Source organism: Aegilops tauschii, chromosome 5 (assembly GCF_002575655.3).
Source record: "Aegilops tauschii subsp. strangulata cultivar AL8/78 chromosome 5, Aet v6.0, whole genome shotgun sequence".
Classification (NCBI taxonomy): domain Eukaryota; kingdom Viridiplantae; phylum Streptophyta; class Magnoliopsida; order Poales; family Poaceae; genus Aegilops; species Aegilops tauschii.
The window spans coordinates 325,491,915-325,517,221 of NC_053039.3; the positions used below are offsets into that span (position 1 = coordinate 325,491,915).

The 25,307-nt window shown below is 48.9% G+C and overlaps 1 protein-coding gene across 1 annotated transcript in view; it reads left to right on the top strand.

Annotated features, from left to right (window-relative positions):
• Positions 1 to 18,530: 18,530 nt before the first annotated feature.
• The window catches only part of LOC109755374 (uncharacterized), a 76,839-nt gene continuing 70,062 nt past the window's right edge, over positions 18,531 to 25,307 (top strand). Inside the window, exon 1 of the mRNA XM_040388424.1 lies at positions 18,531 to 18,701. Coding sequence (XP_040244358.1) covers positions 18,531 to 18,701 — 171 coding nt within the window. The remainder of the gene's footprint in view (positions 18,702 to 25,307) is intronic.

The window sequence follows — 25,307 nt, forward strand, 5'->3', positions numbered from 1 at the left end:
GGTAATTGTGAAATTGAGAAATGCTTGTGTTGAGGATTGCAAGCTACTAGCATGCACGTATGGTAAACGTTGTGTGACAAATTTGAAGCATGGGGTGTTCTTTGATTGCTTTCCTTATGAGTGGCGGTCGAGGACGAGTGATGGTCTTTTCCTACCAATCTATCCCTCTAGGAGCATGTTTGATGCGGTTTTATCCGAAACTCTCCGGAACACTTCCGGTTTCCGAACAACATGGTCCAATATATCAATCTTTATGTGTCGACCATTTCGAGACTCCTCGTCATGTCCGTGATCTCATTTGGGGCTCCGAACTACCTTCGGTACATCAAATCACATAAACTCATAAAGCAATCGTCATCGAACGTTAAGCGTGCGGACCCTACGGGTTCGAGAACTATCTAGACATGACCGAGACACTTCTCCGGTCAATAACCAATAGCGGAACCTGGATGCTCATATTGGTTCCTACATATTCTACGAAGATCTTTATCGGTCGAACCGCACAACAACATACGTTGTTCCCTTTGTCATCGGTATGTTACTTGCCCGAGATTCGATCGTCGGTATCATCATACCTAGTTCAATCTCGTTACCGGCAAGTCTCTTTACTCGTTCCGTAGTGCATCATCCCGCAACTAACTCATTAGTCACATTGCTTGCAAGGCTTATAGTGATGTGCATTACCGAGAGGGCCCAGAGATACCTCTCCGACAATCAGAGTGACAAATCCTAATCTCGAACTATGCCAACTCAACAAACACCATCGGAGACACCTGTAGAGCATCTTTATAATCACCTAGTTACGTTGTGACATTTGATAGCACACTTAGTGTTCCTCCGGTATTCGGGAGTTGCATAATCTCATAGTCCTAGGAACATGTATAAGTCATGAAGAAAGCAATAGAAATAGCAATAAACTAAACGATCATAGTGCTAAGCTAACGGATGGGTCATGTCAATCACATCATTCTCTAATGATGTGATCCCGTTCATAAAATGACCACTCATGTCTATGGCTAGGAAACTTGACCATCTTTGATTAACGAGCTAGTCAAGTAGAGGCATACTAGTGACAATCTGGTTGTCTATGTATTCACACATGTACTAAGTTTCCGGTTAATACAATTCTAGCATGAACAATAAACATTTATCATGATATAAGGAAATATAAATAACAACTTTATTATTGCCTCTAGGGCATATTTCCTTCATTGAGGCCCAAAGAGTTGCTCATTTACTAAACTGCTCCCTAGGCTCCTTTCCTTTCAAGTACCTGGTGAGGGAGTCCTGGACTAAGGGGTCCTCGGGCGTCCGGCCTGTTGGACATGGGCCGGACTAATGGGCTGTGAAGATACAAGACCGAAGACTTTCTCCCGTGTCCGAATGGGACTCTCCTTGGCGTGGAAGGCAAGCTTGGCGTCCAAATATGAAGATTCCTTTCTTTGTAACCGATCTTATGTAACCCTAGATCCCTCCGGTGTCTATATAAACCGGAGGGCTAGGTCCGTAGAGGCCAAGAATCATAGACATAGTCATACATGCTAGACTCCTAGGGTTTTAGCCATGACGATCTCGTGGTAGATCAATTCTTGTAATACTCATATTCATCAAGATCAATCAAGCAGGAAGTAGGGTATTACCTCCATAGAGAGGGCCCGAACCTGGGTAAACATTGTGTCCCCCGTCTCCTGTTACCATCAACCTTAGACGCACAGTTCGGGACCCCCTACCCGAGATCCGCCGATTTTGACACCGACATTGGTGCTTTCATTGAGAGTTCCACTGTGTCGTCCTCAAAAGGTTTGATGGCCCCTTCAATCATCCACAACAATGTTGTCCAAGGAGAAGTCTTCCTCCCCGGACAAATCTTTGTGTTCGGCGGCTTCGCACTGCGGGCCAAATTGCTTGGCCATCTAGAGTAGATCAATAGCTACGCTCCTGGCTGTCAGGTCGGATTCGGGAGCTTGAACTACGTCGTGGATATCCGCGGAGACTTGATCTTCGACGGGTTCAAGACCACCGCAACCGCTCCCCGTCACCACGATGAACATGACTTAAATCTGTCATCAGACTATACCCAGGAGATAACACCTGTAACTGCTTTGGCCTTAGATCCGGAGCAGATCGCGCCATCCGAAGACGGGAAGCTCAACCCCGCCATGGATGCCACAGTCTCAGCAGCGTTAGAGCTGCACACAGACCCAACCTCGAGTGGAATCCGTGTCACCGAAGCCTCGGACTCGTTTCCGGCTACAGGTTCTGATCCATGCGCGTCCACGTGCGTCGAGCTCGATCAGTCATCGATCGTTGAATTCAGCTCCGCAGACATTTTTTCGCACTCACCTTTGGGCGACGTGTTAAACTCGTTAAAAGCACTATCCTTAGCGGGGGCTCACAGCCGAATTATATCCAGTTCGAACTGGAGGCTGATGACGGAGAACTTCGCTTCCCACCCACCGCCCACTTCATAGCCACTGTCGAAGATTTAACCGACATGCTCGATTACGGCTCCGAAGACATCGACGGTATGGACGACGATGCTGATGAGTAGCAGGGCCAAAACCCGCCGTTTACCGGACGCTGGACGGCCACCTCTTCTTACGACGTGTACATGGTGGACACAGCTAAAAGAACTAACGACGATGACAAAGAAGATCCAGTTGAGGATGAACATCCTGTGATACAGCCAAAACACCGGCGTCAGCGGCGCCGCTCTAAGTCACGTCGTGGAAAATACAACAATACCGGCACGGGAGAAAACAATACTCCGGACTGTGCTGAAGATAATGAAGACCCCGTTGAGATAACTTCCGAACTGGAGGAACGGGAAGACGGGCAAGTCAGCCCTGATGAGCAGGCCATACATGAAGACTCGGAGGACAGTAATATCTTCCGCTCTCCGAGGATGACGTGAGCCTTGGAAATGAGGATTTTATCGTGCCTGAGGAACCTCTCGAGCAGGAGCGCTTTAAGCGCCAGCTAATAGCCACTGCAAGGAGCCTGAAAAAGAAGCAGCAGCAGCTTCAAGCTGACCAAGATCTGCTCAACGATAGATGGACTGATGTCCTGACAGCCGAAGAATACGACCTTAAGCGCCTGGACAAAAGTTACCCGAAGCGCAAATTACTACCTCAGTTCGATGATGAGGCGCCGGACCCCGTACCATCATTGCGCAATGCGGCTGACCGACCACCACGTGGTCGGGACAAAGCGGCAACTCAAGCCGAACACCAACCCGCCCCACCTCGTCGTAAAGGCAGAGATAAAACAGCTCGGGGTTATACATATGACCTTCGGCAGGACCTGGACAGTAGAGCAGGACATACCAGATCGATCTACGGATCACGAGGACGCACCCCGACACGCGTTGACGGCTATCTATTCGGACGTGACAAGCCTAGTCACGCCCGGGCCGAAAACCGCAGACGGACTTCATCGGAGCTACGCCGCGATGTGGCCCGATATAGAGGCGCCGCCCACCCTCTTTGCTCCACTGACGAAGTAATGGAGCATGAATTCCCAGAAGGGTTTAAACCCGTGAATATTGAATCATATGATGGAACAACTGATCCCGCGGTGTGGATCGAGGATTTTCTTCTCCATATCCATATGGCTCGCGGAGATGACCTCCACGCCATCAAATACCTCCCGTTAAAACTCAAAGGGCCAGCTCGGCACTGGTTAAACAGTCTACCTGAAAATTCTATTGGCAGCTGGGAGGATTTGGAAGACGCCTTCCGCGACAACTTCCAAGGTACATATGTCCGGCTACCAGATGCCGATGACTTAAGTCACATAGTTCAACAGCCAGGAGAGTCAACCAGGAAATTTTGGACTAGATTCCTAACTAAAAAGAACCAGATCGTCGACTGTCCGGATGCCGAAGCCCTAGCGGCCTTTAAACACAGCATCCGCGACGAATGGCTCGCCCGCCACCTCGGCCAAGAAAAACCGAAGTCCACGGCAGCCCTCACGACACTCATAACCCGGTATTGTGCGGGTGAGGATAGTTGGCTGGCCCGTAGCAAAAACACGGCAAGCGAAGCGGGCACCTCCGAGGTCAAAAACAGCAACGACAAGCTTCGACGCAACAGGCACAAACGTCGAAGCAATGGTGACAATACCGATGACACGACAGTCAACGCCGGATTAAGTGGCTCCAAGTCCGGTCAGCGGAAGAAGCCATATAAAAGAAACAAGCTGGGACCATCCAGCTTGGACCGCATACTCGACTGTCCGTGCCAGATTCATGGCACCCCAGACAAACCAGCCAATCATACCAACAGAGATTGTTGGGTTTTTAAACAGGCCGGCAAGTTAAATGCCGAAAGCAAGGAGAAGGGATCGCAAAGCGAGGACGATGACGAGGAACCCCGGCCACCAAACACAGGGGGGCAGAAGAAGATTCCCCCTCAGGTCAAAACGGTGAACATGATATACGCTACCCACATCCCCAAGAGGGAGCGCAAGCGCGCGCTCAGGGACGTCTACGCGATAGAGCCAGTCGCCCCAAAATTTAATCCATGGTCGTCATGCCCGATCACCTTCGATCATCGGGATCATCCGACCAGTATCCGTCATGGAGGTTCAGCCGCACTGGTCCTTGACCCAATAATTGATGGATTCCATCTGACGCGAGTCCTCATGGACGGTGGCAGCAGCCTCAACCTGCTCTATCAGGATACAGTCCGCGAAATGGGCATTAATCCATCACGGATCAAGCCCACGAAGACTACCTTTAAAGGAGTCATACCATGTGTAGAGGACTGTTGTACGGGCTCAATCACACTAGAGGTCGTCTTCGGATCTCCGGACAACTTCAGAAGCGAAGAGTTAACCTTCGATATCGTCCCCTTTTGCAGCGGCTATCATGCACTGCTTGGACGAACCGCATTTGCTCGATTCAACGCGGTGCCACACTATGCTTATCTCAAGCTCAAGATGCCCGGACCACGCGGCGTCATAACAGTTAATGGAAACACGAAACGCTCCCTCTGCACCGAGGGGCACACCGCTGCCTTAGCAACAGAAGTACAGAGCGGCCTTTGCAAGAAGAACCTTAATTCAGCGGCCGAGCTCCCGGACACTGTCAAGAGAGTCCGGACTATTCTGCAGCAGGACAGCCCAGCTCGTCAAGAGCTCGACTAGCAGTTTGGCCTCCGTCCCAATCCCGATCAAGTGGCGGCATTCGTACTGCGCGTACATAACTACGCACTCAAAATACCATGGGCATAGACGGAGGCATAACTAGTTTGTGATCTACAATACGGCTCGACCGTCCCTGGACACACATACTTTCATTGTTTCTTCCTTTTTTCTCCTTTTCGGGTTTCTTTTCCACAGGCCTTCCCTGACGGCCTGATCACCGGTCCTTTCGAAGGATAAATACACCAAGATGGCAGTAAACATGGACGTATAGGGGAATTTCTAGGTGGTTTCTTTAACGATCACTCTACCTGTTTTCAGGACCCACACGCAGCTCTCCCTTGGTTGTGGCATGTTAAATAGCCTGTTGCTTGTTGCACTATTTGTATGAATGCGCTTTGATGAATTAATCAAATTATAATGGAAACAGTTTGCGGCCCAAACTCCGCGGCCCTAGCTTACTACCCTTTCTTCTTTCCTGTTTTCCTTTTCTTTTGATAAACTTATCAGATAGCACCCGTACACTTTGGTACGTCTCAATTTGCCAGGGGCTTCATAGCGCCCCGCAATACGGCAACAAAGTCCGACCACTTTTTACAGTACAGTTCGGCACCCCGAATTTAGCACTATATGCATTGGCTCCGAATCATGTCTTTGGTCAATAGTTGGGTTGCCCGGCTCCTATGCTTGCTACCTTACGTTCCGTTATATCGGCTAGGGTAGTAAGGGAGAACTGCTGCAATTGTGCCCTGGTTTACCAGGATGAGCACCTCAGTAGAGAAAGCCGAAAACTGACTGTCATGATGCGGCGAGAGCCGGTCAGCTCTTCGGAGGTCTCAAATCGTTAGAGATTTTTTCCGCATTACGTGAGGGATCGGTACTTACCCGATCAGGTGTTTACAACATCCTAGTTCGGATACTAGGGGCTGCATATATATTTTTATTGTCAAACTCCTATGGCTAAGTGAGGGTGCTGAAGCCGCATAGTCCGATTGCCTGGTTCGTTGCGCTAAACACCTCCTTCAAGGACCAAACAATTGGATCAAGAGTGCTTAGATTATATCCCGAACACCCCCGTACTACCTACGTGGGGGCAGAAGCCGACGACCGGCCAACTCTCAGATTTCACAAAACACGGCCGCACAGGAGGTAAAATTTTCTAACAAACATTATATTACATAACGAATTTGTTTCATCATACAAGGCGGAGGCAACATGAATGTATTCATTCAAAAATAATTTCTTGCGCACATTGCGTCGCCACAATACGAGACCCCTCCAGGACGTCTTCAAAATACCGCTCGGGCGTGTGGTGCTCCTTGCCCTCAGGCGGTCCCTCGGTCACAAGCTTGATGGCGTCCATCTTCGCCCACCACACCTTGATGCGGGCGAAGGCCATGCGCGCACCCTCAATGCAGACCGACCACTTGACGACGTCCAGCCGAGGGAAGGCATTCACCAGCCACTTCACAAGACCGAAGTAGCTGCTGGGTATAGCTTCGGGAGGCCACCGCCGGATTATTAAATCCTTCATGGCCAGTTCGGCCACCCTATGCAGCTCGACCAGCTGTTTTAGCTTATCGCTCAAGGGCACTGGATGTTCTGGCGCAAGATATTGCGACCAGAATAGCTTCTCCGTGGAGCTCCCTTCTTCGGCTCGGAAGAATTCAGCAGCATCAGAAACACTGTGCGGCAGGATCCGCAAACACCCCTGGAGAACTCCAAATCCGGGTTAGTAAGAAATACTTCTTCTTCACATACTTGCTTTGCATACTAAATGCCTTACCCGCCGCGATTTTCTTGGCCTCCTGGATCTCGTGGAGGGCGCCCTGGGCTTCAACCCGGGCCTCTTCCGTGCTTTGGCGAGCCTTGGCAAGTTCGGTCTCTTGAGCCGGCACATCGGGCTCCAAGGTCTCACATTTTTTCACGGCATCCTGGAGCTCTTGCTGGACCTCATTAAGCCTGGCCTCGTGCTTCTTACAAGCGGCTTGTTCCTTGGCAGCTCTCTTCTCGGCCTGGGCCAGGGAATTTTTAAGGACCTCGACCTCGGTCGCCGCCCCTACCAATATCATCGCACTACAGTCAATACAATTCATTCATTATTTCTGAATATACAGCAAGTCACAACATACCTTGCTTGTCCTCCAGCTGCCTTTTTACAAGGCCGAGCTCTTCTTCGGCCCGCTCCAGACTTTGCTTTAGTCCAGAGACCTCCGCTGCATGAGAGGTTGCGGCCAGCAACGATGCCTGCTTATTCACATAAGACATATTTAGTTAGTTTCCTGCGAAAATTAATTGACCCTCTGTCCGACTTTTCTTTCCGAACACCGGACAGTGTCTCAGGGGCTACTGTCTATACTAGGACTTTTTCTTTTGCGTCGCTTACCTCAAAGCCTGTCAGCAGGCTGCCGCAGGCTTCGGTCAGTACACTCTTGACGGACTGAACCCTCTCAATCACCGTACCCAGAAGGATATGGTGTTCCTCCATAATGGAAGCGCCTCGTAGTGCTTCTAGCAGATTATCCGGTGCCTCTGGTTGGACAGAGGTCACCGGCAGGATATGCACACCTCCTTCTCTCGAAGGAGGCTGCTCGCCGGATTCTGGAGCCGTATAGGTCTCCGAAACCGTATTTGGCTGGGGTCCAAACTGGACATTGCACCCATCGCCGGTCTCCATGGGGGTCTTCTCTCCCGAGTGTCCGGCGGCTGAAGGGTCACCCTCTGGTGCCACCCTAACGGCCTCCTGAACCTCTCCCTGGTCTGGGAAGGTCCTTTAGGACATCACCTCGTCGTCGCCCTTGGCCGTGGGAGAGTGAGCGGCCGGCGGTGACTCACTGGCCATCGCCTTTGAATCCAACGAAACTCCTGATGAGGATCGCAGGGAGCTGTCGTGGGCCGGACTGCAATAGCATAATTAAACATGTTAATACCATGAAGAGGAGAGGCCAGATACATGGACGCATACGGGTTTTTTAGTACTTACGAGGCGGCCAGGGGCTTGCTTCGGGGGCGTCGCTCTGGGCTGCTGTCGACGTCCCACGCGGAGTTATCCGCGAGGGGGCCCTTCCCCCTCTTCGGCGCCTCCGCCTCCAGATTTGTGGAGGCCGCCCTCTTCTTCCTCCCCCCATCAAGGGAGAGTTGCTCTCTCCCTCCTCCTCGTCGCCGTCTTCGGCGGCAGAGGAGTGGGTCTTTTCTTCGGACGACACGTCCGAAGCTCCCTTGCGGCGGGGGCCACTCCGGACCCCCTTGGCCTTCTTCTCCCGCGCCTTGTAGGGCGCCGGAACCAGCATCTTCGCCAGGAGCGGCATGACTGGCTCCTCGGGCAGCGGAGCCGGACACTGAATCCGCTCCGCTTTCTCTGTCCATGCCTGAAAAAATAAATAGTGAAGTTTTAGATATCTTCCTTGAACAAGCAAGTAAAGGATGCCCCTTTAGACGTGAAGGACTTACCGCGTTGGCAGGATGGACAAGATCGTGCCCGCGGTCCGAGTCTATGTCCGGCGGCGTCTCATTGCCCTTAAAGAACAACTTCCAGACATCTTCGTGAGTGGTTCCGAGGAGCCTTTCCAAGGTCTGGTGCTGCTTCGGATCAAATTCCCATAGAGGGCATGTTCGGCTCTGGCATGGAAGGATCCGGCGAACTAGCATCACGTGGATCACGTTGACGAGCTGGATGTTTTTATCCACCAAGCTTTGGATGCGCGTTTCAGCGCTATCAGTTCATCCGACGAAGACCAATTCGGGCCCTTCTCTATCCAGGAGGTGAGCCGCATTGGGGCTCCGGATTTGAACTCGGGAGCCGCGGCCCTGGTGGCGTCGCGGGGCTCTGTGATATAGAACCACAGTTTCTGCCACTCCTTGACGGTCTCCACAAACGTACCTTTGGGCCATGTGACGTTGGGCATCTTGCTCACCATGGCACCTCCGCACTCCGCGTGTTGGCCGTCCACCACCTTCGGCTTCACGTTGAAGATCTTGAGCCACAGTCCGAAGTGGGGAGGAATGCGGAGGAAGGCCTCGCACACGACAATAAATGCCTAGATATTGAGGAAGGAGTTCGGGGCTAGATCATGGAAATCTAGCCCGTAATAGAACATAAGTCCGCAGACGAAATGGGGGATGAACACCACCCTCTCATTGGGCTTCGGGGTGGGGATGACTTGCCCCTTGCCCGGAAGCCGGTGGGCGATTTCCTTCGCCAGATACCCGGCCTCCCGAAGCTCGATGATGTCCTTCTCCTTAACGGAGGATGCCATCCACTTGCCTTGCCCTCCAGATCCGGACATGGTTGAGTGCTTTCTTGAGGCGAAAAGGATAAGGACTTGGGCGCTGGAGCTCAAGAATGGAAGGGCAGAGAGGGAGAGAAGGCGTGGGTGAAAGAAAGGAATCCTTATTCCCTTATAAAGGCGGTGAATATCAAGCGCCTCCCCACTCACCTTAAAACTCGCCTATTCCCAAGGGCTGTGCAAACGGCACGGTTGGAATACCCACACCCGTATTGATGAGAATCTCGCAATAAGGGGACACGATCTCTACTTCGACAAGACGAGCCAATGAAAACCGCGTCTCGAAACATGGAACGACAGACGAAAATGGTTCAAAATAATGACAGGGCAGACGTGATGTCACATTACAAAAAGTTGTCAGCGGATTAGACTCGTAAAATATTATACTCTTTGCGGTTGTGTGAGGTACTTGTGTTGCAGATCCGGATACATTCGTTGCGTCCGAAGACTATTTTGGAGTATTCAGAAAAGGGAACCCACCTTGCAATGCCGAAAACAATCTGCGCGACCGGACACCTCGTCATTGAAGCCTGGTTCAGGGGCTACTGAGGGAGTCCTGGACTAAGGGGTCCTCGGGCGTCCGGCCTGTTGGACATGGACCGGACTAATGGGCTGTGAGGATACAAGACTGAAGACTTTCTCCCGTGTCCGAATGGGACTCTCCTTGGCGTGGAAGGCAAGCTTGGCGTCCAAATATGAAGATTCTTTTCTCTGTAACCGATCTTATGTAAACCTAGATCCCTCCGGTGTCTATATAAACCGGAGGGCTAGGTCCATAGAGGACAAGAATCATAGACATAGTCATACAGGCTAGACTCCTAGGGTTTTACCCATTACGATCTCGTGGTAGATCAACTCTTGTAATACTCATATTCATCAAGATCAATCAAGCAGGAAGTAGGGTATTACCTCCATAGAGAGGGCCCGAACCTGGGTAAACATTGTGTCCCCCGTCTCCTGTTACCATCAACCTTAGACGCACAGTTCGGGACCCCCTACCCAAGATCCGCCGGTTTTGACACCGACACCTGGGCCTTCCAATATCCCCCCACAAATTGCTGGCTAAATATTTCGCCCGGTTGTTTCAAAGGTGGGCCTGCCGTGGAGAGGCCGTTACAATACTCAAGCTGGCAAGGTTGCCTTAATCAATGTGTGCCTCTCTTCCCTTCCCGTGTTTCTGATGGGTTTTTACCTCCTTTCGGGAGGGACACACGCTGGGTTTGATAAACACAGGGGTGCCTTCTATTGGAATTCGGCGGACAACAAGCGTAAATATAGGATGGTGAAATGGAAACTTATTTGCAGACCTAAAAACCTTGGTGGGTTGGGTATTATTAACACTGACGTCATGAACAAATGCCTCATCATTAAGTGGTGGTGGAAAATTATGTCCTCTGTGGAGACTCCGCTGTGGCTTAGCATTCTCAAAGCTAAATATTTCCCTACTTCGAGCCCCATGTTCGCCCCGTCCTCTGGCGGCTCCCAATTCTGGCTTCAGCTCATCAAAGATCGCCTGATATTTTAGTCTTTGGTCAAGTTTATTGTCAGGAATGGCAAATCCACTCGCTTTTGGTTAGATTGGTGGTTTGGAGAACCCACCCTTGCAGTGACGTTTCCGGTTTTGTTTTCTTACTGCTCTGACCTGGAGATCTCTATCTTTGAGCCCTCGGTGAATAATTGGGATCTGGACCTCCGTAGAACGCTATCTCCTGAAGAGTTGGAAGACTGTCATCGTCTTACTGCTTGCTTCCCTTTGCTCTCGGAGGAAGAGCACTCGGTGGTCTGGCCCCATTCTGCCTCTGGTGGCTTTTCGGTTAAGTCTTTGTATGCTAAACTTATTTCGTGCTCTCCTACTTCCAAGTTCAAGTGCATTGGGAGCGCCCGCGTCCCTCCTAAGATTAATTTTTTTTCTGTGGCAAGCTTTTCGTGGGAAGCTTCCCGCAGCGAACCAAATCCGGAAAAGAAACGGCCCGGGCTCGGACAGATGCGCCTTGTGCGGAGACCCTGAGAACACTGATCACAACTTCTTCCAGTATTCCTTGGCTAAATTTGTTTGGTGATGTATCCGCTCTTGGCTACAAGTGGCATCGAACCCCTCCTCGTTCTTGGAGCTTAGGGGATTGGTTAACGATTTGGCTGGGCATTCTAAAAGGGTCTTCTGGGTTGGGTTTGCAGTGATTTGTTGGTCGTTGTGGACCACTAGAAACAAGTTTACCATTGAGTATGTCTTCCCGGCTAATCCTTTCGATTGCTTATTTAAAACTGGTATGTTCCTGCAGCAGTGAAGATCATTGACTAGGGATGCTGATCACGAGGCCTTCGATACTATGGTGTCCAAGATTCGGGCTACGGCTTCCTCCTTGGCGCGGAGACAACGGGAAGCTTCCTAATCATGGCGTCCTCTTTGTTATCTTATCCTGGCCCGCGTGCCCTGTTTGGCTGGTTAGCCATGTATCCGAACTCCTTTCATTTGACTGCCTTGCTGCTGTGTTGCTCGGGTGTTTGGTTGTGCTTGTGGCTTTATTTATAAAGTCGGGTGTATGTATTTTATCTAAAAAAATGATGTGCCTGCCTGCCTATTACTAGGAGCGAAAGCAATGCAAACCATATCCTCTTTTTGTATGCCCATTGACACTGACAGCTTGTCCTTGTTGCTCTACACATGAACTAACCAGTATGTACGTAGTATGTGCAGTAGGTATGTAATTTTATTTTTTTTGTCCATGCAAAAAAAAAGGTATGTAACTTTTGACCTTCATATTTTTGTCGAAAAATAAACAAGAAACGCCAACTCAGGACAGACATACTTTTATATTGCTAAGAAATGGCTAAAAATTGTCCTAACAATGTATCAAGCTTACAGTTGGCAAAATTGTCTCAAAACGCCATACGGTTTCTGCATAACTTGCAGTCTTGCAGTGCTCCGTTCCGATGGATGAAGCTACGATAGCACTGCAAAAAGAAGTGAAAGGAAGGGTCTTGTGACATGTAGGATGTGGCTAGATCGTACTGCTCGTACACGTAGGCGGAGCCGTGAGAGGATCTCTCGGCCGGCCGGATTCACCGCGTCCACACGCCTAGGCACGCCGGCCCGGGGCCTGGTGTGGTGTGCCCATGCTGCGGTGGCCCACATGTAAGCATCTGAGGCTCAGAGGCTGGCCCGATGACAAGGTCCACTGCTGGCACGTCACCACCTCATGTCAGGTTCTCGATCCCCTCGTGCTATGCAAGAGCCAGTGGCGGCAAAATTTCGTGTTTTAGACCCTTTTCTGAAACCTATTCGAGATCTGATCCTAGTATGAAAAAATTTCGGGATCTGAAAAAATTTCAGGATCTGATCCACTGTCTACCGCCGAGAACCTTGGCGGTACAACTTAACTGCGCCGTCACCGACATTTAACATGAAAAACACACTACCGCCAGGGCATTTGGCGGTAGGTTGTACAACCGCCAAAGGGCCGGGCGGTAGGATACGAGCATGCATCAATTTTCCATTTGTTGTTTGTAGTACACACATGCAGCAGTCGTGCATGCAACAGCTCTGTCCATGCAGCAGGTCCTTGCTCTCTCCTCCCTGCATGCATGACCAATCACCTCATGTGAAGAGTCAGAAATGAGCTTTGCTTTTTTGTTTTGTTTTTCTGTGACAGCTACCCACGACACGCATGCATGCATCAATTAAGAACAAGTATAATAGGTCTGAGTAAGCTGGCTATAAGCCATTCAGGTCAGCAACAATCTTAGCTGGAAGAGAGAGAGACGAGGAAAGAGAAGGTAGCGGGCGCTTCAGCTGCAGCCTGGCTATAGCGCAGCACACGAGAGAAATGAGCTTCATGCACCGCTAAAAGCTGGTCCCGCGCCCTCCCTTCTAATCAAGTGCGTTGCTTCCTTTCCCATGCATGCATTCATTAATTGCTATAGCCGATGAAATAGCCCGACATGTTCGGGCACGCTTCGGGGCTGCATGTGTACCTTGCCAAGACGGCAGCCCTTCCCATCCGGTGCTCCCAGGAGGAAATGCAACTCGTCCACGATATGCTTGATTGCTCGATGGCAGAGTTCCCGTGCAAATACCTTGGCCTCTCCCTCATCATAAGGAAGCAAACGGCAGTGCAATTTCGTGGACTCGTGGACCAGCTCGCCGCGATGCTGCCACACTGGAAGGCAGCGACTCTGCCAAAGAGCAGCAGACTCCTCATCCAATCAGTTCTCACAGCGATGCCCATCCATTCAATGTTAGCTCTGGGGCTGCCACCCAAAACGCTCGCAGCAATGACCAAAATCTGTCGAAGTTTTCTGTGGAGCGGCAAGGCGGAGGCAGGAGGAGGCGCATGTGCAGTCGCCTGGGACGTCGTCTGCCGTCCAAAGTGGGCAGGCGGTGTTGGCGTGCTGGACTTGCGTTGGATGAACGTAGCTTTGCAGACAAAGTGGATCTGGTTACAAAAGACGGACACCTCCAGGCCGTGGGCGGCATTCCCGTGCCCAAGGAGTCAAGACTTCTCTTCCAGGCGGCAGCGCGCGTGCACCTTGGCGATGGCAAGAACACTTTGTTTTGGGAGGATCGATGGCTTATGGGATCCCGCATCCAAGAGCTTGCGCCACGTCTCTATGACCGCATCCCGGCGCGTGTGAAGAAATCTAGAACCGTCTATGAAGCCATAGCCTCAGATGCTTGGGCGCGTGACCTCGGGCCGGCCATTGACCACACCACCTTGGAGCAATTCTTGTCCCTATGGCCCGCGGTGGCGGCCACCCGCCTGAATGAGCACGACAACGACGCTATTACCTGGGCCTGGAGCAAGGAGGGGCAATTCTCGGCCAAATCGGCCTACCAGGCCAAGTTTCGGGGGCTCCAGGTTTCACCCACGGCTTCGCTCTCCTGGGACTCGCGAGTGCCGCTCAGATGCAGGTTCTTTTCATGGCTAACCACTAAGGAGAGGTGCTGGACCTCGGACCGACTGGCGAGGCGGGGATTGCCGCACCAGGACGCATGCCCGCTGTGCGATCAACATGATGAAATGATAAACCACCTGCTTCTGCACTGCGTTTTCGTCCGACAAGTGTGGACTCGAGTCCTGCCCGCGCTGGGCATGGAGCATGCTGAGCCTCGCCAGGAAGAGACGCTATCGGACTGGTACATGCGCAGCGGGCTGGACAGGATGACCAAGAAGCGAGCAAGGCCGAGGCGCGCGACTTGCTTGCTAGTCCTCTGGGAGATGTGGAAGCACCGGAACGAAGTTGTGTTCAATGGCAGGACTCCATGTCTTGGAGACTTGTTGAGGAAAATTGCTAGCGAATACGTGCTATGGAAAGACGCGGGACTGCTCCGCGGCGATGACGATATGCACCAGGGCATCGAGGCAGCTCTAAGGTAGGCGCAGGGTGAGTAGTCACATAGTGTGCCGGGTAGAGTTAGGTGGAGTTGACGTGGGTGTCATGTAGCCGTGCCCTGTAAACTATTTTGGGGTTCTTTTCCCCTTCTTCTCTTAATAGATGATACGCACACTCGTGCGTATTCGAGAGAAAAAAAATAGCCCGTCTACAGCCTGCGTTATTATATAAATCTTTTTTTATGAAGGCTACATGTGACATGGCATAAGTACACAGCCGGTAGCCGGCTCTTCTATTAACCATGCTCTAATCCATCCATTCATAGTCTAGCCTAGTCCCTACAGTCTAGTACTACAACATGCATGCATGCGATCAATTAATCCATCCATCCATAGTCTAGCCTAGTGACTGCATGCAACACACGCACTTGCCAGCAAAGGAGAGCTACCGTCAAAGTCTTTGGCGGAATAACTGCCTACCGCCAAAGACCATGGCGGTAAGGTCTTTTTCATACTAAACGGACATGACGGTGCTGTTAAATCCTACCGCTAGAGATCTTGACGGTAGGTTGTGCTACTCTACCGCCGGGGGCTATGGCGGTAAAAAAAGGTCAGATCACGAATTTTTTTTAAACTAGGGTTAGATCTCAAATAGGTTTCAGAAAAGGGTCAAAACACAAAATTTTGCCCTAGTCGGCCACCCATGGCCATTGGACAATGCATCAAGATTAGGGAGCTGTAGTTCGGGGTTTATCCCTCCCATTATATGTGTCGTCTGACACGATGTGATGAAAAGGGACCGGAAGAAGAAACATGAATGAAGAATGATGAAAAGGATTTTCGCAAAAAAAGAAGAAGAAAAATGATGAAAAGGAGGAAGGAAGCCGCCGGATAATCCGTATACTACTCGAAATAAAAAAGAATTACGTACGAAGCAGATGAGCACAAATGCGCAGCCGAACTAGATACGTCACGCCCGGTTTCTCTGACCGTTGCGAGCCGGCTTTCAGGGCTGCTGCCTGCTGTACTGCTTATTCGACGTGCTAACAAAATGAGTTAGTCGGACTAGCACTATTTCTTCCCATGCTAATAATGATTCAAAGCTAGTAGGGGTATTTGATCGAGGAGATGATATGTTATAAAAACTTGAAAAGAGCTCCATTGTAAAGTGATAGTGACCCTATTAACAACCAGTTATCCTCAGCCACCTCGTTTATACTCTCAAAAGATACTGCTTAGAGCGAGAAAACAGATGAAGAAGCCATTGGGTCTCCGGCAGCGGCAGGCAAACAGTTTGTTAGTAGGAGTAGCTTTCTATGGACTACTGTTTGATGTCGTTTGCATGCCGCTTTTACCCGCACGCTCGGTGGCGAAAATGGAATTGTAACATACAATTAATTGTTATTCCCAGTTCCTTCTATGGAGGTTATTGTGTGCAATCAGCTACTAGTATTTGTACCACTGGTGCATGCTCTCTCCAAATTGCGTGAATAGATGTTTTTTTCAGAGGGAAATGTTGAGTTATAGTGAGGGGCAACTCTAGTCTTTCCGTAGAGAAATATAAAAGCGTTTAGATCACTAAAATGATGATTTATGCGCTCTTATATTTCCCAGAGGGAGTACAAAGAATTCTTTTTCATCAAATTTACTGCCCCTGAAATTTTGACAGATTCATAAGAGAAATTTTGCAAGTTTTTTAACTTCAGGAAAACCTAGCCTAGTGCAGTAGTATTCCGCCATTTGCCATTTTGCACTGTGCCGAGACGAGACGAACCCAGCCAAAACTCCCTCCTCCTCATGGCTGGCTGTTAGTAATCCAAACGTAGTAAAACTAGAATAGTTTATTGAGTCGGTTTGTTCTTCCGTGTAATAGGCGTCATGTACTAGTATGGCAGGGTACGTGGGTTTTGTACCAGGAAAACGAAAAGCAATAAAGAGATTATTACGAGGCACGACACGTGCCTCTGGCCAACTTCGAGTTGCTGCGTTCGTGTGTGTGTTCCGGTCCCGGTGTTTGCGAGCGCCGGCGAACTATCAAGTGCTACAGCTAGTTCGTATACGTCGAGACGAGTAGCGAGCACACAACCTGTCAGGCTGCAGCGTGATCGTGTGTTCGATCCTTGTGAAAAGCCAACAATTGGTATCTAGAGCAAGGTGTGAAGGCTTCGCTGTCAAGTTGTGTCACGGCGGAATTAAAGGATTCTTCGTCCCCGTCAAATTGTGTCACGGATGACGGAAAATCGATGAGGATCATGTCGACTTCGAAGGCAAGTGGTGGTGGTCTGACCATCCAGTACCCCATGCATGAAGGCGACAATTATGGGGTGTGGGCTGCGAAGATGAAGATCTTCATGCGTGCACATGGAGTCTGGGCATCGGTGGAAGGTAATGGTGCGGTTGAAGAGACAAAGGACCAAGAGGCTTTCGCCGCCATAGCCCAAGTTGTGCCTGATGCCGTTTTCATGACCATACTGGATAAAGAGACGACAAAGGAAGCTTGGGAAGCTCTCAAGGAGATGCATGCTGGAGATGATCGTGTCAAGAAGGCTCGTGTTCAAGCTCTAAGGAGGGAGTTCGAGAGGATAAGCATGAAAGAATCAGAAGGGGTCGGTGAATTTGCGTTGAAGCTAACCTCCCTGGTTAATGAGATGGGGGCTCTCGGATCAAAGATGGAGGACATCGCAGTTGTGGAGAAGTTACTACGAGCCGTTCCCGATAAGTTTTTACCGATCGTTGGCACCATAGAGCAGTGGGGCGATGTGACGAAGATCTCGGTGATGGAGGTGATCGGGAGGCTGAAGACCTATGAGTTGACGTTGAAGGGGCGTGAACGCGACCAAGAAGAAGAGCATTTGATGTTCTTGCGTAGTAGGGAGAAAGATAAGCAGAAGTACCGGAAGTTCGACAAATCTAAAGTCCGTTGCTACAATTGTCAGGACCATGGACACTATTCGCGAGAGTGTCCTAATCCGCGGAAGGAGGCAAAGAAGGAGCACGGGACTCTACAACTAGCTGAAGTGGGCATGGATGACGACCCGAGGTTGCTTTAATAAAGAAGTGGCGATTGAAAAAAACAAAAACAAAAAGAGTCGTGTCATTAGTTTTGTTTGTGTTTGAATCGTCCGTGTGTCTCGGCGAGAAGACGAAGGCCAGCGTGAAGATGGATGCAATCGGTTAAGTTGAGTTCCTGCATGAGAGGCTATGTGTTCAGTCTACATGTAGCACGCTAAAATGTGATGGCGTGGGCTGGTAATCCAGGTGATGTGATGGTTCTGAGTCTACGAGTGGAAAGTTTGAATTAGGGGGTGAATGTTAATCCAAACATAGTAAAACTAGAATAGTCTATTGAGTCTGTTTGTTCTTCCATGTAATAGGCGTCATGTACTAGTATGGAAGGGTACGTGAGTTTTGTACCAGAAAAATAAAAAGCAATAAAGAGATTATTACGAGGCACAACACCTGCCTTTGGCCAACTTCGAGTTGCTGCGTTCGTGTGTGTGTTCTGGTCCCGGTGTTTGCGTGAGCGCTGACGAACTATCAAGTGCTACAGCTAGTTCGTATACGTCGAGACGAGTTGCGCATACACGACCTGTCGACCTGCAGTGTGATCGTGTGTTCGATCCTTGGGAAAAGCCAACAACGGCAATTGTGTGACCTCCTGCTCCCCCTCTCCTCTGCTCTGCCCCTCCACCACCACCTCCCTCTCCCCCAGAGCTCACCACACACCACTAATCCACCGACAGAAGCGAGGCATGGGGCCGCGCGCGCGATGGGCAACTGCCAGGCGGCCGAGGCGGCAGAGGTCATCGTCCAGCACCCCGGTGGCAAGGTGGAGCGCCTCTACTGGCCCACCCCCGCCGCCGAGGTCATGAAGACCAACCCCGGCCACTACGTAGCGCTCGTCATCCTCCGCTTCTCCCCCGGCGACAAGGCGGCCGCCGTCGGTGGCGCGGGCGCCGCTGCCAAGATCACCCGGGTCAAGCTCCTCAAGCCCAAGGACGTGCTCCACCTCGGCCTGGTCTACCGCATCATTGAAGGAAATATGCCCTAGAGGCAATAATAAAGTTATTATTTATTTCCTCATATCATGATAAATGTTTATTATTCATGCTAGAATTGTATTAACCGGAAACATAATACATGTGTGAATACATAGACAAACATAGTGTCACTAGTATGCCTCTTCTTGACTAGCTCGTTAATCAAAGATGGTGGAGTTTCCTAGCCATGGACATGAGTTGTCATTTGATTAATGGGATCACATCATTAGGAGAATGATGTGATTGACTTGACCCATTCCGTTAGCTTAGCACTTGATCGTTTAGTTTACTGCTATTGCTTTTTTCATGACTTATACATGTTCCTGTGACTATGAGATTATGCAACTCCCGAATACCGGAAGAACACTTTGTGTGCTACCAAACGTCACAACGTAACTGGGTGATTATAAAGGTGCTCTACAGGTGTCTTCGATGGTGTTTGTTGAGTTGGCATAGATCGAGATTAGGATTTGTCACTCCGATTGTCGGAGAGGTATCTCTGGGCCCTCTCGATAATGCACATCACAATAAGCCTTGCAAGCAATGTGACTAATGAGTTAGTTGCGGGATGATGCATTACGGAACGATTAAAGACACTTGCCGGTAACGAGATTGAGCTAGGTATTAAGATATCGACGATCGAGTCTCGGGCAAGTAACATACGATGACAAAGGGAACAACGTATGTTGTTATGCGGTTTGACCGATAAAGATCTTCATAGAATATGTAGGAACCAAGATGAGCATCCAGGTTCCGCTATTGGTTATTGACCGGAGACATGTCTCGTTCATGTCTACATAGTTCTCGAACCCATAGGGTCCGCACGCTTAAAGTTCTGTGACAATCGGTATTATGAGTTTTTGTGTTTTGATGTACCGAAGGTAGTTCGGAGTCTCGGATATGATCACGGACATGAGGAGGAGTCTCGAAATGGTTGAGACGTAAAGATCAATATATTGGACGACTATGTTCGGACACCGGAAGTGTTTCGGGAGGTTTCGGACATATACCGGAGTACCAGGGGATTACCGGAACCCCCCGGGGAGTATAATGGGCCTATTTGGCCTTGGTGGAGAAGAGGAGGGGCGGCCAGGGCAGGCCGCGCCCCCTCCCGCTCTAGTCCGAATTGGACGAGGAGGGGGGGGGGCGGCGCCCCCCTTTCCTTCCCCTCTCTCTCCTCCTTCCCCCTTCTCCTACTCCTACTAGGAAAGGAGTCCTACTCCCGGTGGGAGAAGGACTCCCCCCTTGGTGCGCCCTCCTCCTAGCCGGCCGCCACCCCCCGTAGCTCCTTTATATACGGGGCAGGGGGGCACCCCAAGAAACAACAATTGATCATTGATCTCTTAGCCGTGTGCGGTGCCCCCCTCCACCATAATCCACCTCGATCATATCGTAGCGGTGCTTAGGCGAAGCCCTGCGTCGGTAGCATCATCATCACCATCACCACGCCGTCGTGCTGACGAAGCTCTTCCCGGAAGCTCTACTGGATCGTGAGTTCGCGGGACGTCACCGAGCTGAACGTGTGCTGAACGCGGAGGTACCGTACGTTCGGTGCTGAGGATCGGTCGATCGTGAAGACGTACGACTACATCAACCGCGTTGTTATAACGCTTCCGCTTACGGTCTACAAGGGTACGTAGACGACACTCTCCCCTCTCGTTGCTATGCATCACCATGATCTTGCGTGTGCGTAGGATTTTTTTTTTAAATTACTACATTCCCCAACAGTGGCATCCGAGCCTGGTTTATGCGTAGATGTTATATGCACGAGTAGAACACAAGTGAGTTGTGGGCGATACAAGTCATACTGCTTACCAGCATGTCATACTTTGGTTCGGCGGTATTGTTGGATGAAGCGGCCCGGACCGACATTACGCGTACGCTTACGCGAGACTGGTTCTACCGACGTGCTTTGAACACAGGTGGCTGGCGGGTGTCAGTTTCTCCAACTTTAGTTGAACCGAGTGTGGCTACGCCCGGTCCTTGTGAAGGTTAAAACAACACTAACTTGACGAAATATCATTGTGGTTTTGATGCGTTGGTTAGAATGGTTCTTGGTGAGCCCGTAGCAGCCACGTAAAACTTGCAACAACAAAGTAGAGGACGTCTAACTTGTTTTTGCAGGGCATGTTGTGATGTGATATGGTCAAGGCATGATGCTATATTTATTGTATGATATGATCATGTTTTGTAAGCGGAGTTATCGGCAACTGGCAGGAGCCATATGGTTGTCGCTTTATTGTATGCAATGCAATCGCCCTGTAATTGCTTTACTTTATCACTAAGCGGTAGCGATAGTCGTAGAAGCAATAGTTGGCGAGACGACAACGATGCTACGATGGAGATCAAGGTGTCACGCCGGTGACGATGGTGATCATGACAGTGCTTTGGAGATGGAGATCAAAGGCACAAGATGATGATGGCCATATCATATCACTTATATTGATTGCATGTGATGTTTATCCTTTATGCATCTTATTCTGCTTTGTTTGACGGTAGCATTATAAGATGACCTCTCACTAAATTTCAAGGTAAAAAGTGTTCTCCCTAAGTATGCACCGTTGCCAAAGTTCGTTGTGCCGAGACACCACGTGATGATCGGGTGTGATAAGCTCAACGTTCATCTACAACGGGTGTAAGACAGTTTTGCACACGCAGAATACTCGGGTTAAACTTGACGAGCCTAGCATATGTAGATATGGCCTCGGAACACTGAGACCGAAAGGTCGAGCGTGAATCATATTGTAGATATGATCAACATAGTGATGTTCACCATTGAAAACTACTCCATCTCACGTGATGATCGGTTATGGTTTAGTTGATATGGATCACGTGATCACTTAGATGATTAGAGGGATGTCTATCTAAGTGGGAGTTCTTAAGTAATATGATTAAATAAACTTAAATTTATCATGAACTTAGTACCTGATAGTATTTTGCTTGTCTATGTTGTTGTAGATAGATGGCCCGTGCTGTTGTTCCGTTGAATTTTAATGCGTTCCTTGAGAAAGCAAAGTTGAAAGATGATGGTAGCAATTACACGGACTGGGTCCATAACTTGAGGATTATCCTCATTGCTACACAGAAGAATTACGTCCTGGAAGCACCGCTCGGTGCCAGGCCTGCTGCAGATGCAACTGACGGCGTTAAGAACATCTGGCAGAGCAAAGCTGATGACTACTCGATAGTTCAGTGTGCCATGCTTTACGGCTTAGAACCGAGACTTCAACGACGTTTTGAACGTCATGGAGCATATGAGATGTTCCGGGAGTTGAAGTTAATATTTCAAGCAAATGCCCGGATTGAGAGATATGAAGTCTCCAATAAGTTCTACAGCTGCAAGATGGTTGAGAATAGTTCTGTCAGTGAACATATGCTCAAAATGTCTGGGTATAACAATCACTTGATTCAACTGGGAGTTAATCTTCCGAATGATAGTGTCATTGACAGAATTCTTCAATCACTGCCACCAAGCTACAAGAGCTTCGTGATGAACTATAATATGCAAGGGATGGATAAGACAATTCCCGAGCTCTTCGCAATGCTAAAGGCTGCGGAGGTAGAAATCAAAAAGGAGCATCAAGTGTTGATGGTCAACAAGACCACCAGTTTCAAGAAAAAGGGTAAAGGGAAGAAGAACGGGAACTTGAAGAAGAATGGCAAACAACTTGCTGCTCAAGAGAAGAAACCTAAGTCTGGACCTAAGCCTGAGACTGAGTGCTTCTATTGCAAACAGACTTGTCACTGGAAGCGGAACTGCCCCAAGTATTTGGCGGATAAGAAGGATGGCAAGGTGAACAAAGGTATATGTGATATACATGTTATTGATATGTACCTTAGTAGAGCTCGCAGTAGCACCTGGGTATTTGATACTGGCTCTGTTGCTAATATTTGCAACTCGAAACATGGACTACGGATTAAGCGAAGACTGGCTAAGGACGAGGTGACGATGCGCGTGGGAAATGGTTCCAAAGTCAATGTGATCGCCGTCGGCACGCTACCTCTACATCTACCTTCGGGATTAGTTTTAGACCTGAATAATTGTTATTTGGTGCCAGCGTTAAGCATGAACATTATATCTGGATCTTCTTTGATGCAAGACGGTTATTCATTTAAATATGTGAATAATGGTTGTTCTATTTATATGAGTAATATCTTTTATGGTCATGCACCCTTGAAGAGTGGTCTCTTTGTGTTGAATCTCGATAGTAGTGATACACATATTCAAAATGTTGAAGCCAAAAGATACAGAGTTGATAATGATAGTGCAACTTATTTGTGGCACTGCCGTTTGGGTCATATTGGTGTAAAGCGCATGAAGAAACTCCATACTGATGGACTTCTGGAATCACTTGAATATGATCACTTGGTACTTGCGAACCATGCCTCATGGGCAAGATGACTAAAATGCCGTTCTCCGGAACAATGGAGCGAGCAACAGATTTGTTGGAAATCATACATACTGATGTATGTGGTCCGATGAATATTGAGGCTTGCGGCGGGTATCGTTATTTTCTCACCTTCACGACGATTTGAGAAGATATGGGTATAGCTACTTAATGAAACATAAGTCTGAAACATTTGAAAAGTTCAAAGAATTTCAGAGTGAAGTGGAAAATCATCGTAACAAGAAATAAAGTTTCTACGATCTGATCGTGGAGGAGAATATTTGAGTTACGAGTTTGGTCTACATTTGAAATAGTGCGGAGTAGTTTCGCAACTCACGCCACCCGGAACACCACAGCGTAATGGTGTGTCCGAACGTTGTAATCGTACTTTACTAGATATGGTACAATCTATAATGTCTCTTACTGATTTACCGCTATCATTTTGAGGTTATGCTTTAGAGACGGCTGCATTCACGTTAAATAGGGCACCATCGAAATCCATTGAGATGACACCTTATGAACTGTGGTTTGGCAAGAAACCAAAGTTGTCGTTTCTTAAAGTTTGGGGCTGCGATGCATATGTGAAAAAGCTTCAACCTGATAAGCTCGAACCCAAATCGGAGAAATGTGTCTTCATAGGATACCCAAAGGAAACTATTGGGTACACCTTCTATCACAGATCCGAAGGCAAGACATTTGTTGCTAAAAATGGATCATTTTTAGAGAAGGAGTTTCTCTCGAAGAAGTGAGTGGGAGGAAAGTAGAACTTGATGAGGTAACTGTACCTGCTCCCTTATTGGAAAGTAATTCATCACAAAAACCGGTTCCTGTGACACCTACACCAATTAGTGAGGAAGCTAATGATGTTGATCATGAAACTTCAGATCAAGTTACTACCGAACCTCGTAGGTCAACTAGAGTAAGATCCGCACTAGAGTGGTACGTCAATCCTATTCTGGAGGTCATGTTACTTGACCAAGGCGAACCTACGAACTATGAAGAAGCGATGGTGAGCCCAGATTCCGCAAAATGGCTTGAGGCCATGAAATCTGAGATGGGATCCATGTATGAGAACAAAGTGTGGACTTTGGTTGGCTTGCCCGATGATCGGCAAGCCATAGAGAATAAATGGATCTTCAAGAAGATGACTGACGCTAACGGTAATGTTACTGTCTACAGAGCTCGACTTGCTGTGAAAGGTTTTCGACAAGTTCAAGGGGTTGACTGCAATGAGACTTTCTCACCCGTAGCAATGCTTAAGTCTGTCCGAATCATGTTAGCAATTGCCGCATTTTATGATTATGAAATTTGGCAAATGGATGTCAAAACTGCATTCCTGAATAGATTTCTGGAAGAAGAGTTGTATATGATGCAACCAGACGGTTTTGTCGATCCAAAGGGAGCTAACAAAGTGTGCAAGCTCCAGCGATCCATTTATGGACTGGTGCAAGCCTCTCGGAGTTGGAATAAACGTTTTGATAGTGTGATCAAAGCATATGGTTTTATACAGACTTTTGGAGAAGCCTGTATTTACAAGAAAGTGAGTGGGAGCTCTGTAGCATTTCTGATATTATATGTAGATGACATATTGTTGATCAGAAATGATACTGAATTTATGGATAGCATAAACGGATACTTGAATAAGAGTTTTTCAATGAAAGACCTCGGTGAAGCTGCTTACATATTGGGCATCAAGATCTATAGAGATAGATCAAGACGCTTAATTGGACTTTCACAAAGCACATACCTTGACAAAGTTTTGAAAAAGTTCAAAATGGATCAAGCAAAGAAAGGGTTCTTGCCTGTCTTACATGGTGTGAAGTTGAGTCAGACTCAATGCCCGACCACTGCAGAAAATAGAGAGAAAATGAAAAGTGTTCCCTATGCTTTAGCCATAGGCTCTATCATGTATGCAATGCTGTGTACCAGACCTGATGTGTGCCTTGCTATTAGTTTAGCAGGGAGGTACCAAAGTAATCCAGGAGTGGATCACTGGACAACGGTCAAGAACATCCTGAAGTACCTAAAGAGGACTAAGGATATGTTTCTCGTTTATGGAGGTGACAAAGAGCTCGTCGTAAATGGTTACGTCGATGCAAGCTTTGACACTGATCCGGA